Below are 15,837 nucleotides of genomic sequence, written 5' to 3'. Positions count from 1 at the left end.
TGCTGAGCAGGCAGGCTGTGCTGCTGATACTCCCATGTTTGGTTTCACGGCTAGGTGAATACGAAGAAGCGTAGGTTCCAAGCCAGTTTCCTCTTTTGCAAAAAGAACTGCGAGCACACCACCCAGGAACAGCACGCCCCTTCGCTCCGCCTCCTTCCCGCTCCCTCCAAGGCGGCGTTGCGCAGGCGCGGCAGGGCGTGCGCGGTTGCTAGGCGACGCGGCCGCTCCCGCGTGGTCTCCCTGCGGACCGCGCGAGCCCAGTGCCCAGCTTCGTCTTGTAGCGAAGCCAGCAGGTGCGGTGCTGGAGGCGACCCACCGGGCCAACCGCCGCCTCTGTGCCCGCGGGGCGAGCTCGCGATGGGAGGCGCAGCCCGCGAGCGCGGGAGGAAGGACGCGGCACTGCCGGGGGCCGGGCTCCCGCCGCAGCAGCGGAGGTAACGGCGCCCGGGTAGGAGCGGGAGGACTCCTTGCGGGTCTGGGCTGCCTGTCCATCAGCGCGGTGAGCGGGAAGGGCGGGGGAGGGCGGGCGGGACGGCGCGGCCTCCCGAGAGCTGGGGCTGGGACCTGTGCGCAAGACCTGTGAACCGCGCCCTGTTGCTCCGAGAGTCTGCCCAGCCCGTCCTGGCCCTGGGGTGGAGCAGCAGAGACCCGGGACCTTGTTCCCCATGTGCCTGGTTTTGTGGGGGTCCCTTTTCCCCCTCCGCATCGGGCCCTGGCTAAAGGAACCCAATCGGGTCGTTCGCGTCTGGCTGTTGCTCTGCAGATGCGGTGCTGGTGTGTTTCATCGTGCAGTATGGCAGAGGCCGGACCTGTCTAGAAAATTGCCTCCTGTTATCAAAACATTGTCTGAACGTCAATATATTTTTTAGAAGATATTTTAATTTCTTGTGGGTTGTTTTTCAAGCCCTCCTTTATCCCTTTAACACTTGTGTTAAACTCTAGAAGTATTTTTTTTTAAAATAAGACAGATCTCAAAAGTGACTGAAAAGATATTTTTTTAAAGACAATGAAAAATGTTACCTAGTCATGGTTGTGTTAGTAGCGTATAATCTGAGGTGGTAACATGAACCGGTGACGTGTGTGACCCGCAAATCCGTAGTCTTGGGAGCAGATAAAATACATTATTCAAGGCCATCTTGTGGCTTTAGTAAATCCTGCCCATTGTTTGTATGCCTTCACTGTAGAGGACCCACACTGTAAAGACAGAACCATTCTGTAGTCCTTTAGCATTTTAAATATCTCCATATGCCAGGAAATGAAGTGGGAACAGGAGAGAGATTTGGTACATCGTGTAACTTAAAGCAAAGCATCGGGTGGGTTCCAGTTGGCTGCCTTTTTTCACTAGTTAGGTTAGCTGTAAATGCGTGCATAAAATAAAGAGAAGACAGCTGTTCTGCTAGTCTTCTCTTCTTCTTGCTAGTCTGAGAGTGTGGACGGTCCTTTTCTTCCCATTTATCTGTCAGGCTGTTCAGAGGGGGAAGATAGCACAGCCAGGGGCTGAAACTAGAATAGAGGTGTTAGACTTGGATTTTAAAACAAACCTCTCTGTTTTGTTTATTTCTTTCTGCTTTTAGGTTTCTTACTCAATTAGCCTTTATTTCCAAGTTAATTGGTAGTCCCTCATTTTTTGAACAGCATTCAAAATAGTTGTAACTATTTTGATTACTTATTATTTGTTAGTTAGAGACAGGGTCTCTTTATTGTGTAGCTTTGGCTGTCCTGGAAGTCACTCTGTAGACCAAGCTGGCCTCAAACTCAGCATGCTGAGATCCACCTGCCTCTGCCTCCTGAGAGAGGGATTAAAGGAGTGGGTCACCACACCAGTCTGTTGTAACTAATGTAAAATTGAATCTAGAGATATTTTTTTCCATCCTTTACAAAGAAAAAGGAAACAGATGTGTTGGTGCAGAGGTGGAGGCAGGTGGATCAGTTTGAGTTCAAGGCCAGTCTGCTCTACACAGCAAGTTCCAGGACAGCCAGGACTATGTAAGAAACCCTGTCTCAAAAAAAAAAAAAAAAAATTACATGGAAGAGAAAGGTTGGAGGTTGGAGTCCTTCTCCCCCACTGCCCACTGCCCTGCTTTTTTTTTTTTTTTTTTTTTTTTTTTTTTTTTGGTTTTTTCGAGACAGGGTTTCTCTGTATGGTCCTTGCTGTCCTGGAACTCACTTTGTAGACCAGGCTGGCCTCGAACTCAGAAATCCGCCTGCCTCTGCCTCCCGAGTGCTGGGATTAAAGGCGTGCGCCACCACGCCCGGCTGCCCTGCTTGTTTTTGTGCAGTGTCAGAAAGGGTAAGAAGCAGTTAAGTCCTGGGGTGCTTTGAAAATGCAAGCTCATTTTGTTTAGTTACTGACCGGTTTTATCTGTAACCATGTCTCCTAGGTTGGGGGATGGTGTCTACGATACTTTCATGATGATAGATGAAACCAAGGGCCCACCCTATTCAGACACACTTTGCAACCCCTCTGAAGCACCTGTCTCCAGAAGGCCAAATGTAAGTAAGGAAAGGAAGTAATTCTTTCTTAGGGTTGTTTGGGGGAAGAGGAAGTGCTCCTTAATGCTGAAGAGGAAGTGCTCCTTAATGCTGAAGAGGAAGTGCTCCTTAATGCTCTTGGCAACACCGGAGTTCCCTTTGTTATTTGTGGGTTGGCTTCTTCTGTTTTGGGGTTTTTGGTTGGGGTGTGTGTGTGTGTGTGTGTGTGTGTGTGTGTGGTTCTTTTGTTTTTTGAAAGATTATTGTTTTGACACAGAGTTGCTCAGTGTGACCTGGGACTCTGTGTAGACCAGGCTGGATTCAAAGTCAGAGGTGTACCTGCCTCTGACTCCAGAGTACTGGGATTAAATGGGTATATTACCATACTCATATTACCATGCTCGGTTTGCTTTTGATTTCTCCTGACTTGGGGAAAACAGTTTCTGTGGTTTGAGGTCGGCTTTTTTGGAACAGTTTGGATTTGAAGTCTACCCTTTCCTTATTCCTTCTGCTAGGGTAGGCATGGCACTTGGGGTCGCGGAAGGAACTCTTGTTTAAGCGGTGTTTCTTTTTTTTTTTTTTTTTTTCTGTTTTTCGAGACAGGGTTTCTCTGTGCAGCCCTGGCTGTCCTGGAACTCACTTTGTAGACCAGGCTGGCCTTGAACTCAGAAATTTGCCTGCCTCTGCCTCCCAAGTGCGGGGATTAAACACGCGGCGCAGTGTTTCTTTTTTATGGTAGGTGACAGCCTGGGTTTCTCTGTGTTGCCCTGGCTGTCCTGGAACCCACTCTGTAGACCAGGCTGGGGTCAAAGGCGTGCACCACTGGGGGCCACTCGTCCAGCTTGGGCTTTGGTGCATTCAGATCCTTTATGAACCCCAGACCCTTAGCTTTCGGTGCCCTTTTGGTGCCCTTTTGTTTAAGGTAAGAATGAGATGAACTCACAGTCCATAGGCACCCGCAGAGGAGCAGAGCAGGGTTTGGAGAAGTTCCAAGGCAAGAGTCCGGGTCTGTGACTTGAAACTGTGTTACAATGTGTCATCCACTGAAGCACTGACTTCCTGAGCTGGCACTGAGCGGCTGTGTACTTTTCCCTTCTGAGGTTCCTCTTACAACCCACCTTTGTTGCTTTGTTTCCTTCCTTGCTTTACTCTGTAATTTTGCTTTAAAAATAGTAACATTTTATTTGTGCATGTTTTGTGGTGTGTGTGTGTGTTGTGTGTGTGTGACCAGACTTAGTGGCAAGCACCTTTATCTGCTGAGCCATCTTGTTAGCCTTGTAATTGTTTCTAGTTCTTCCCTAGGTCTTACCACTCTCAGAGTTAATAATATTACAAGCTTGGTCTAAATATGTTTGGAAGTCTGGTCACCCTATTTTTAAATCTCTTCTGGAGTACAGTGGGGCTTCTTTCCATTCCTGTCAGTTGATTTCTGTGGTCTCTGAACACCTCTGAGAAATCCAGAGCCACCTCTGTGGGGGGCTTTGAATTTCCTGGCTCCCTGCTGTCAGCACAACACTGCATTGAAAACCTCCTGCAGTTGGGCCTCAGGCACAAACCTCATTTAACTTTAGGATAGTGTTGATCTCTATCCTAAACGTCTCTCAAATTATATTTCAGGATCAAGTGAATTTCTTACTGCATGTTGTTGACTGTGACAGTTACAGAGAAGCCCTAAGATTTTAGATTCTAATCCAACATGTCATTGCAAGGGCTTTTCTTTAACCCCCTCATCCACTTTTATTGTGTGTGTTATATTGATGTACGCTCTTCTGTCTTATTCTTTGGTTTCTTGATCAAGAGCTTTCACACATGACCATCCTTGCTAGCCAGCTTGCTCTATTTTTGCCTTCTGAAGCTGGAATTAGAGGCAGGCTCCATGCCCACCCAGTGCTGACAAGACGGGTCCTCATGCAAACACTTTAACCTCTGCCCTGTCTCCCCAGCCTCTGTTATTGGCAGACTTGGCTGGGAGAGTGCTTTTCAATCCCGTGGGAGCACTTACAATCCCTAATGCTATGATTCCATTCGGAGTGTCCATTAGTCCTGGCACAGCCTCAGAGTCAGCCTGAGAGCTTTACAAGGGGCTCCTTTCACACGCTCTAATCTGTCAGTCATCTCCGTAAAGGCTTCGTTCTATTGGACCAAATTCTTTGCTGCAGAGATTTAATTAAGGTCAGGAGCTGGTATAAGGTAGGAGTTTTTTGTTTTGGTGTTGTTGGGTGAGGATTGTACCCAGGACCTCATGCATGGTAGGCAAACACTCTACCAACTGAGGCACATCCTCTGCTCCCAAGGGTAGGTTTTTATATCTGGATTAGGAGATTATTCATTCTGAATTTTCCAACAGGATTTTTATAGGACTTAACTAGTACAGCACATTTTATATAAAACCCAATATGCTTTCCACATTAATGGTACCCATGAAGTATTTTTAAGAAATAAAACATGATATCTTTGCTTGATCTGTCTCTTGTACATAATTACATGGTTAACAAAATACTTGGTTGAGTCTACTATATAGCTTTCTTTTATGCTGGTTTTTGTTTGCTTGTTTGTTGTTGTTTTTTGACACAGGATTTTTCCGTGTAGCTCTGGCTCTCCTGGAACTTGCTCTATAGACCAGGCTGGTCTCTGACTTAGAGTGCTAGGATTAAAGGTGTGCACCACCAGCACTTGGCTTATATACCTTTCTGATTATCATGATTATAATCCTAGACTAGAAATATATAGTATTTTGTAACTACTAATATCATATATAGGAATACTGTTGTTTAAGGGTTTCTATTTCTGTGAAGTGACACCGTGACCAAGGCAAGTGTTATGAAGGAAAACATTTAATTTGGGCTGGCTTTACAGTTTCAAAGGTTTATTTCATTATCATCATGGCAGGAAACACTGCTTCATGCAGACAGTCATTGTTTTACCAAAAAGAAAAAGAAGCCAGGTTCATCTCACAGTCCTGGTGCTGCAAACATAGCTGAGAGTTCTACATCTGGGTCGGCTGGCAGTAGGAAGAAAGGGTGACACTGGACCTGGCTTGAGACACCTCCCCCCCCCCCCCCCCCCCCGTGACATACTTCCTCTAACAAGGCCACACCTCCTAATAGTGCCACTCCCTATGGACCTATGGGGACCATTTTCATTCAAACCACCACAGCTGTAGATTGAGGAAAATGGGAAAGAATGTTTTATTATAGCACAGGAGACTTGGTATATAATTGATTTGTATAAGGATTTGAGATTTATAAGAAAGGGAAACATGGTAAGGAAAGATTCCTTCCCCTTGTGGAAAAAAAACCCTTGATGGGATTTGCCCAGTTTACTGGAGATCTGAGCTTTGATAATCTCTAGTGGAACACATCTGCACTATCCACTGTCCTGGAAGACACACTTCAGGAAGGACAAGGTGATGAGAGCTCAGCAGATACAAATTGGGGATGGGGTGGGGTGGGGTGGGGACAAAATGAGGATGGTGCCCTACAGAATTGTGAGGTGAGGACAGGACAGCCCTGGTTACGTTTACAGGGACTTTATGAAACCTGGACATGCCCTGTGAAATTCTGGGTAGTGTGGAGGATTTCATCTGCACAGGGTGCAGGTAAGGCTTGATAGAAAGAAAAGCCAGGAGTCGTCAGGAGATCCTGGTGATGTTCTTGGTTCTGTTAGAGTAATTCTATGGGAATTAGACCTCTGTTAAATACTTGTCCTTAGTAATGCACTGAGCCTGAGACCCTCTCTTTATCACACACAGAAGTGAAGACCTTCAGAGTCAATGCAGCCTTCACCAGGCAGAGAAAGCTCCAGGGGCAGATGCAGGGCCACAGACAACATCCCACCAGCTCGATAACACCTTGGGAGGCGTTAGAGCAGTGATTTTTATGGTGCAGCTTGAATATCTCTAGAAAGATATCATATGAAATTGAATAACAAGCGGAAGGCAGCCTTTATGTGGGGGAGGAACCGGGCTAGGTGGTCCCATGCAAAAACTTAACTGCTCGGCCCTTCTTTGGCCAGATACTTGGCTGATAATCAGTAGAAAAGGGCCTTTAATGTAGACGGAGCCACCACAGGAGGAAGAGAAAATCCATGGTGTGTGTGTGTGTGTGTGTAGGGAAGGGGAGAGTAGTACAGGGGCTAAAGTGATCACATTTTGAGAATTTTACATAGTGGTAGCCAGTGTTTTTGCATAAGTTTTATAGTTTGTGAGAGTCTTTCCTGTTTTGAATATAGTTGGACTTCCACAATGTGCTGCCAAGTAGATATTATCCACATTTTACACTAGAAGAAACAAAGGCTGTGAAAAGTTCAAGTGATGGTCCCAGGTCATAGAGCTTTAAGTAGTACAGCCAGGGCCAGCACAGCCCTTCTGACTTGCTCTATCTGTACAATGCCTTCCCAAGAGTTTAGCATACAATGCCTTCCCAAGAGTTTAGCAGTACATATTTAGGAGCATTAAAATTAGATAGTAGACGATTTAAGGAAAAATGACCAAGTTGCATACAGATACTCATTTCTGGTACATAAATTAACTAAATCCATGCCATTATTTTTGCCTAGCTCAGCCTTATAGGTAGATTAAAGTTCTTTTTTCTTTTCTTTTTTTTTTTTTCGAGACAGGGTTTCTCTGTAGCCCTGGCTGTCCTGGAACTCACTTTATAGACCAGGCTGGCGTCGAACTAAAATCTTCCTGCCTCTGCCTCCCAAATGCTGGGATTAAAGGCGTGCGCCACCACACCTGGCGGATTAAAGTTCTTAAGAGTACTTGATTTTTCGTATGGGGGCTACATTAGTGAACAGTAGGTATTCTGGTGAATATTGGAAGGACAGATGAGGGAACTCACTTCTGGTCTGTCTTGTCTTTCTTTCTTTCTTTCTTGAAACGGAGTTTCCTTGTGTGACCCTGGCTGTCCTGGAACTAACCCTGTAGACCAGGCTGCCCTCAAACTTTAAGAGATCTGCCTGCCTCTGCCTCCTGAGTGCTGGAGTTATTGGCGTCCACCACAAACACCTAGCTACATTTCTGGTTTTTCATTTCTAAAAGTGAGCTGGCTCTGTGGGTAAATGCTCTTCCCACCAAGCCCGAGTTCAGTCCCTGGGAGCCATATGGTTGAGGGAGAAAACTGGAAAGCTCTTCTCTGACCTCCACATGTCAGACAGGGCACATGGCCTCCTCCCTGCAAGAAATACTAAGTATCAACAAAAGTATGAGACTAATTAGTGTGATACTACAGAGAGAAGACTGAAATTGGATCTTGTAGGCATGTAGGATGAGAATGGATCAGGGAGAGGATAGAGGAGTCTGTCTTAGTTGGGGTTTCCATTGCTGTGAAGAGACTATGACCACGGCAACTTACAGATTCAGAGGTTCAGTCCATTATCAGCATGGCGGGAAGCATGGCAGCGTGCAGGCAGACATGGTGCTGGAGGAGCCGAGAGTTCTACCTCTTGATCAGAGGGGAGCAGAAGGGGATTTTGTACCACACTGGTATACCTTGAGCCTAGGAGGCCTCAAAGCCTGCCCTCCACTGTGACACACTCCTCCAACAGACCTCCTACTAGCGCCCCTCCCTATGGGCCAAGCATTCAAACACATGAGTCTGTAGGGAACGGTCTATTAAACCACCGCATTCCTGTGTGCATTTCAGAAGAGGAGACTGTTACATGTCTTGCTCTGATGTTCTCTTCCATATTTCTTTGAGACAGAGACTGTCATTAAATCTGGGGCTAGTCTGTCTGTTTGTCTGTCTGTCTCTGACCCCCATAGCCCTGGGACTACAGGCACATGGACCGCTTTTTACATAGGTACTAAGATCTGAATTCAAGTCCTCATTCTTAGCACTGAGCCATGTCTCCAGTCCCCTGCTTACCTCTTTTAACTCAGTCAGAGAGAAGGCCCTTTTGCCTTCCTCCTGTTTCTAGCGCCATTAACTGTGCGCATTCTGTTCTCCCATAGATTACCACTGAGCCATTCACGAGAGACCACACTCAGCACTTTGTGAATGGAAGTGAGATGAAGGTGGAACAGCTGTTTCAAGAATTTGGCAACAGAAGATCCAATACTCTCCAGTCAGATGGCATCAGCAACTCGGAAAAGTCTTCTCCGGCTTCTCAGGGGAAAAGTTCCGAAAGCCTGAGCACGGTGAAGTGCAACCTTTCCTCCAGGCCGTCTAAGGTGCTGCCGCTGACTCCTGAGCAAGCGCTGAAGCAGTATAAACACCACCTCACTGCCTACGAGAAGCTGGAGATCGTCAGCTACCCAGAAATCTACTTTGTGGGTCCGAATGCCAAAAAGCGGCAGGGAGTTATTGGTGGTCCCAATAACGGTGGCTACGACGATGCGGATGGGGCCTATATTCATGTGCCCCGGGACCATCTGGCTTACCGCTATGAGGTGCTGAAAATTATCGGCAAGGGGAGTTTTGGACAGGTAGCCCGGGTCTATGATCACAAACTTCGGCAGTACGTGGCCCTGAAAATGGTGCGCAATGAGAAACGCTTCCATCGCCAGGCGGCCGAGGAGATCCGGATCTTGGAGCATCTTAAAAAGCAAGACAAAACCGGTAGCATGAATGTCATCCACATGCTAGAAAGTTTCACCTTCCGGAACCACGTGTGCATGGCCTTTGAACTGCTAAGCATAGACCTGTATGAGCTCATTAAAAAAAACAAGTTCCAGGGCTTCAGCGTCCAGTTGGTTCGGAAGTTCGCCCAGTCCATCCTGCAGTCCCTGGACGCTCTGCACAAAAACAAGATCATCCACTGCGACCTGAAGCCGGAAAACATTCTCCTGAAACACCACGGCCGAAGCGCCACCAAGGTCATCGACTTTGGCTCCAGCTGCTTCGAGTACCAGAAGCTTTACACGTATATCCAGTCCCGCTTCTACAGAGCCCCAGAGATCATCCTGGGGTGCCGCTACAGCACCCCGATTGACATATGGAGCTTTGGTTGCATCCTTGCAGAACTTTTGACAGGACAGCCCCTGTTCCCTGGAGAGGACGAAGGAGACCAGTTGGCCTGCATGATAGAGTTGCTAGGAATGCCACCGCAGAAACTTCTGGAGCAATCCAAGCGGGCCAAGTACTTTATTAACTCCAAAGGCTTGCCTCGATACTGCTCCGTATCTACCCAGACGGACGGGAGGGTGGTGCTTCTCGGGGGTCGCTCACGCAGGGGTAAAAAGCGAGGCCCGCCAGGCAGCAAAGACTGGGCGACCGCACTGAAGGGCTGTGATGACTACTTGTTCATAGAGTTTCTGAAACGATGCCTTCAGTGGGACCCCTCTGCCCGTCTCACCCCGGCTCAAGCATTAAGACATCCTTGGATTAGCAAGTCTACACCCAAGCCTCTCATCATGGACAAGGTGCCAGGGAAGCGGGTAGTTAATCCTACAAATGCTTTCCAGGGACTGGGTTCCAAGCTGCCTCCAGTTGTTGGGATAGCCAGTAAGCTTAAAGCTAATCTAATGTCCGAAACCAGTGGTAGTATACCTCTGTGCAGTGTATTGCCAAAGCTGATTAGCTAGTGGACCACTCAGACTGATACATATGTATTTTTAATTACCTTGCAAACATGCAAATGGAAAACGGAATAATTGAAGCCCACTCACTGATGGATATGTTTTTGTTGACTTTTTTTTAACAAGGCAGAACATTTTTATATGACTATGAAAGAATGCTTCAAGGGCTAATGTCTAACCAGCTTGTATTGGCCATCTGGAGTATACATTAAATGACTTTTTCATAGGTCAGTGCATCGTCCTCATTCTCGTCAGAGGTACTTGAACCCACGTATTACCCTCTCGGTTTCAATCTCTCAAGATAGAAGATATTCTTTTATGTTTTTACGTTTGTTTTTTTAAATTTTATTTTATGTACATTGGTGGTTTGCATGTATGCCTGTGTTAGGGTATCAGATCTTGGGAGTTACAAACAGTTGTGAACCCCCATGTGGATGCTGGGAATTGAACCTGTGTCCTCTGGAAGGGCATTCAGAGCTCTTAACCACTAAGCTATCTATATCTCTCCAGCTCCTAGATAGAAGATATTCTAAAAGCATAAGCTGACTGCTTGTCTCCCTTAGCATCTATTCCGGAGGGTATTGGGGTGTGGGAGGCATGGCTGTAAGGCAAAGCTTAACCCCAGCAAGCAATTCTGTGGGCTCATTCTAGATGGAAAGAGTATAGGTAGCAGTTTGTCACCTGAGCCGCTGTCACAGTGGCTCAGTTTTTAGTTCTCTGGTTTCTATGTTTAGTTCATAGTGTTTTATGGTTTTGTCTTTTATTATTACGCCTCTGATTTATAGCCTGGGTACTCAGTGGTTTACAGATCTTACACTTTACCAAATAACCCTGCAGTTAACGCTCTGCTGTCATAATTCCCCCAAAGGCCAGTGTGTTAAATAAAGGCTCGCTCCCCAGCACCAGGGGGAAGTGCTGCTCCTAAGCAGTGTTGGATGTTGGGCTGTTCATTGTGAATGTGCTTTTAATGAGGACCGTGGGGCCCTGATCTCATTCTCTTCTTTTAACTGCTAGCCATCAAGTGAATGGCTTTGCTTCACTGAATACTCCATTGTGATATGATACTCCAGGCTTAGGACAGCAGTGCTGTTCAGCTAACAGATTGAACCCTTGAAACACACTAAAGCTTTCCCTACATAGATCCATTTCCTTGGGTATTGGTTAATGGTAATAAAGAGCTAACCCATATTGATTTAAACCCAACTCATGCATCCTTTGTCGGCCAACTCAAAAGGAGCTAACTTAATGTCACGAATGACCCAGGGCATCAAAGGTAAGAGTCAGCATGAAAACCAAAGTCCCTTCCTTGGTCATAAGTGGCATTGTCATGGACTCTGGACTTTATGACGGTGGACGCAGTCAGGTAACCTTGCAGCAGACTAAATGCCACTTGCACCTGAATGTTCTACACTTTGTCTCTGACTCCCCACCGTCCCCTGGATTCCTAGTGAGCCCCCATTAGAAGAAGGAAACCATCTGAAGGTCCAGAAGTACAATCCTCTGTTTTCCTAGTCAGGTTCTCTCCAGCAGCCTTCCTTTCTCCCTGAGACTGAATGTCAGGCAACAGAAGCCGGTAGCGCTTGTGGCTGCTAGCCACATGCCTCCCTGGAAGGGTGCAGAGGGGACAGGAGCTAAGCAACCCGCGGCACCCGTTTCTCTTTTAGTTTTTCCATCTCATCTGTGTCCATGGCCCTTGGGAACAGATGTGTCTGACTCCTGTGCGCACTAAGAAGCATTGTTCCCAGCCTGTGGGTCTCAACCCTTCTGTGGGTCAGTCGACTCTTCACAGGGGTCACATATCAGATCCTGCATTCAGCTATCTACATTATAATTCATAAAAGTAGCAAAATTACAGTTATGAAGCCGCAACATGATTTTGTGGTTGGGGGTTAGCTCAATATGAGGAACTGTATTTAAGGGTCGCAGCACTAGGAAGGTTGAGAGCCACTGCCTCAGAGCGAAGTATCACTGTCCTGCCATGTGATCCAGTTCAGTTTTTCCTCTTCCCAGGCACCAAGGCCAGAGGCAGAACTCTCAGACTGGCCAAGGCCACTTCAAAGAAGGAGGTTTTTGTTTTGTTTTACTTTGGGGTACTAGATGACTCAAACGTTGTTACTCCCGGTTTACAGAAACACTCCACAGCTCCTGGTAACCCCAGCCAGATTCTCTGACTTTCTGCAGAAATTCGGTCTCCCATGTTATCTACACAGAGCACACTTTGAGGTGGTTTTGCCTGTCCTTATCAGTGTGGGAGCTCTGGTGTCCGGAGCAGACAGTTGAAAGGGTCATTACCCTAAGTGACACATTGGTTTTTGTTGTTTGCATGAGCAATCCTTGCCAACCAGCACTGAGTCTGGTCTTTTCGAAAGGAAACCGGTGGAGGCTGTCATAAGCTTCTCCTGTGGGATGAGTGGATCTGAGCTCATTGCAACTGGGCTAAGTGGAAGGTTGTAAAAGGCCCATCCACTGGGAAAGCATACAGAAAAGGTGAATGGATACATTTCTGTCTAGACTTGGCAGCCGGGAGTGTGACGCACAGCACAGTCATTGGCACTGGCCAGCCTACCTCCTGCAGTGACTCAGGTTTGGGGAAAGTAGGCTGTTTTTTTTTTTTTTTTTTTTTAAAGCACAAGAACTGACTGTTCCAATCAATCTGAGGAGGTTTTTTTGCAGGTGTTTTTAGAAGCTGTTTTCTGCCCCTCAGAGCGGGGGAGGGACTTACACTTCCCCGATAGCTCTCTCACGATTTTTGTTTCAGCCATCTCAGTGAAACAGATCAAGTTGGTTGCCTGGAGGATTTCTAAACTAACAAAAACCAGTTCAGTCCCCCAATTATTATCAACATAATAAAGGAGTTTAGTCAGAATTTTTGTTTTCGTGTTTCTGACATTTTTTTTTTCTCGTGGAGAATTCGCTAATTCACCTAGTGCTGGGTGATCTGCTTAGACTGCGCTCTCATAGGCCGCCATGATTTGTCTGCAGCATGCGTGTGAGCTTCAGGTGGCAGGGGTGTCCCCACCATGTACAGACCGTACACCCAGGCTCACTTCTAAGCTCTGATACACACTCTGCTGCCTTCTTCCAGGGACAGGGCAATCAGATAAGAGTTACGTGAAGAGAATTTATTTTGGTAGGCATAGTTAGCTTGATAATAAAAAAAGAAACAGCCTGGCAGTGGTGGCGCACGCCTTTAATCCCAGCACTTAGGAGGCAGAGGCAGGTGGATTTCTGAGTTTGAGGCCAGCCTGGTCTACAGAGTGAGTTCCAGGAGAGCCAGGGATGCACAGAGAAACCCTGTCTGGAAAAAAAAAAAAAAAAAAAAAAAAAACAAAAATAAAATAAAAAGGAAACAAAGCCAGGTGGAGCAGTCCTTTAATCCCCGAGCACTCAGGAGGCAGAGGCAGGTGGATTTCTGAGTTTGAGGCCAGCCTGGTCTTCAGAGTTGAGTTCTAGGGCTACACAGTGAACTAAAAAAAAAAGACAAAAAAACAAGGATAGAATATAGTGTGCTGGGTTGGTGGTAGTGGCACACACCTTTAATTCCAGCCCTCGGGAGGCAGAGGTAGGTGGAGCTCTGAGTTTGCGCCATCAGCCCCTTAATTGTTCTGCATCAGTTATCCGATGCCATTAACACAGAAGGGAGGAAGGTGACAGTTGTTCCACGGTGCCCCCAGATGTTTATCCCCCTCTGGGAATTAAAGATAATGCACAGTTCTTTCCCCCAGGTAACTCAGTGTACACGGGGCGAGCACAGACAGACACGGCAGAGAAACCTGGACCAAGAAGAGCTCTGCCTTAGCTGTGATCTGCCTCTGACTTCAGAAATACTTCCCATATCCTCCTTTCAACCCATCTCTCTTAAGACCTTACACTTCCTGCAGCCCAGGAATTTTAATGGTCCTCTTTCCCACAGACCTGATTAGAGGCAACCCTTTCTTGGGTTGAACTTGCTAAGTCTATTGAACTGCATCTATTAATATCAGTAACAGTGTTGCATCACAGTGAACTCATCCATCCAAGGCTTAAAAGCTGTGTGGTCCCTGAGATCCAAACACCCTCTACCTCTGAGATGAGCTAGGTCATCTAGAGCAACGGTTCTCAACCTGGGAGTCTGCTTGGGGTAGAAGACTCTTTCACAGGGGGCTCAGACACTCTGCATGTCAGATACTTAACCACTGCAGTCCTCAGCCTTCCTAACAGCTCGACCCTTTAATATAGCTCCTCATGTTGTGGCAACTCCCCAACCGTAAAATTGTTTCCATTGCTACTTCATAACCGCAATTTAGCTAGTGTTCAAATCACAACGTAATGGATGTGCAAGATAGATGATATGCAACCCCCTGCAAAGGGGTTGCGACCCACGGGTTGAGGACCACTGGTCTGGAGGGAAGTGCTGAACTTACAGCTTCTTACAGCTCACTCACTGCTAAGCCAGCCTTCCTGTGGGGAAGAGACTTAGAAATATGTTCAGTCCCTTTACCACCATGCAGATAGAACGTGGAGGAAGCAGAGGCATAAATGAGGCCAAACCAGGATCTGTGATGACTTCGCCTCTGAAGTGTTCAATTTGAGCCACTTTGCTGTAGTATTCTTCCATTGTTCATTTGACCCTTGCTGAGTGCGTCTGGGAAATGCAGCCTGGAGCCAGTGACTCATCCTTGTCTCCATCCATCCAGGTGTTCTTGTTTCTTATTTGAGGCAGTGGTGGTGGTGGTTTTATATAAAAGAGACTTGCTTTGAGAATTTTCTAGCACCCCCTAATTGTTTCAGAGCCCACATAGCACAGACACACTCTCAAGTGTCCTGTGGGGCTGGGGACGAAGGGGTGTGGAGAACCAGCCACGCTGGATTCCTGGGGCTGTGTTAGGTACAGCCTCTGTAGCATGGGAACAGGAACAGTGTTAATGGATGACCAGCTCTTGGGATCCCTGACTGTCAGTTAATTTGGAACCATCACACAGTCCAAGCTTAGTTTGCAGCTGAGTTGCCTGACAGATAGCTTCCAGAAAGCAGTTTGTTCGAGGTGCTGGCATGGTTTTTAACGCCTTGAACAAATGGCAGGAGAAGGGGAATCTGGGCCAGGGGGCTGCTTTTTCTGACTGGTCCTGAGCCACACACTATCGTCCTGGCAGGAGGAGCTACTTGGGGGATGAACTGAGAGATGGCTATCCCCTGCCTTTGAATTGTCCTTTGGCTTTCTTCCTTATCAGAGCCTGGCCCAGCTGGATGTGGGGCTGCGGCTGAATGTGAGAGAAAAAAACCTGGTGAGTGCCTTTTAATCTCAGCATTCCATCTGAGTTTGAGGCCAGCCTAGTCTAAAGGGCGAGTTCCAGGAGAGCCAGGGCTACACAGAGAAACCCTGTCTTGGGGGGAAAAAAAATCAAAGCAAAACAAAACAAAAACTTATCCAATCGCTACCTTCTAAAAGTGTGTGTGTGTGTGTGTGTGTGTGTGAGCATGTGAGCACACAAGCACTCCCGTACTCGCACAAAGGGCAAGCAGTCACGTGGCACACTGTGTGAGGCAGTCTGTCCTGTTCTGCAGTGCGACTATTCCAGGCCTGCTCACCCAGGACCACCCCACTTCTACCCTCTGTCTCTCTGTAAGGGTATTGGAATCACAGATGTTCTATGGCACCCGTCATTGATGTCATTGCCATGGACTCAGGGATCAAGTGAAGGTTGCCAGGCTGGCATAGCAACGACCATCACCTTCTGAGCCATCCCCCCACCTCCATTCTTCATAGGCCATCAGAAGCCTATGAAGCCAGAAAAAGCAACGAGAATGATGGGGGCACAGGTGTTTTTACTTATTAGTCTGTCTAGGAAGGATGGTGTTACTCCAGA

The 15,837-nt window shown here is 47.1% G+C and overlaps 1 protein-coding gene across 3 annotated transcripts; it reads left to right on the top strand.

Annotated features, from left to right (window-relative positions):
- Nucleotides 1-229: 229 nt before the first annotated feature.
- On the top strand, nucleotides 230-10,217 carry Dyrk3 (dual specificity tyrosine phosphorylation regulated kinase 3). 3 transcript variants are annotated; one of them, XM_085840882.1, is made up of 3 exons: nucleotides 230-434; nucleotides 2,382-2,493; nucleotides 8,426-10,217. In XM_085840882.1, the coding sequence occupies exons 1-3, from the start codon at nucleotides 358-360 to the stop codon at nucleotides 9,995-9,997; spliced, it is 1,761 nt and encodes a 586-aa protein (XP_085697008.1). In that variant the 5' UTR covers nucleotides 230-357; the 3' UTR covers nucleotides 9,998-10,217. The 3 variants fall into 3 exon arrangements, with proteins under 3 accessions (XP_085697008.1, XP_085697010.1, XP_085697009.1); XM_085840883.1 differs by lacking the exon at nucleotides 230-434 and adding an exon at nucleotides 439-499; XM_085840884.1 differs by lacking the exon at nucleotides 2,382-2,493 and having other exon boundaries at nucleotides 236-434.
- Nucleotides 10,218-15,837: the final 5,620 nt, after the last annotated feature.

This window comes from Mus caroli, unplaced genomic scaffold (assembly GCF_978045245.1).
Source record: "Mus caroli unplaced genomic scaffold, Mus_caroli_1 scaffold_1, whole genome shotgun sequence".
In the NCBI taxonomy this organism is placed as follows: Eukaryota; Metazoa; Chordata; class Mammalia; order Rodentia; family Muridae; genus Mus; species Mus caroli.
Note: the sequence above shows the minus strand (reverse complement) of the source record. Positions and strands in the feature narration are given on the sequence as shown.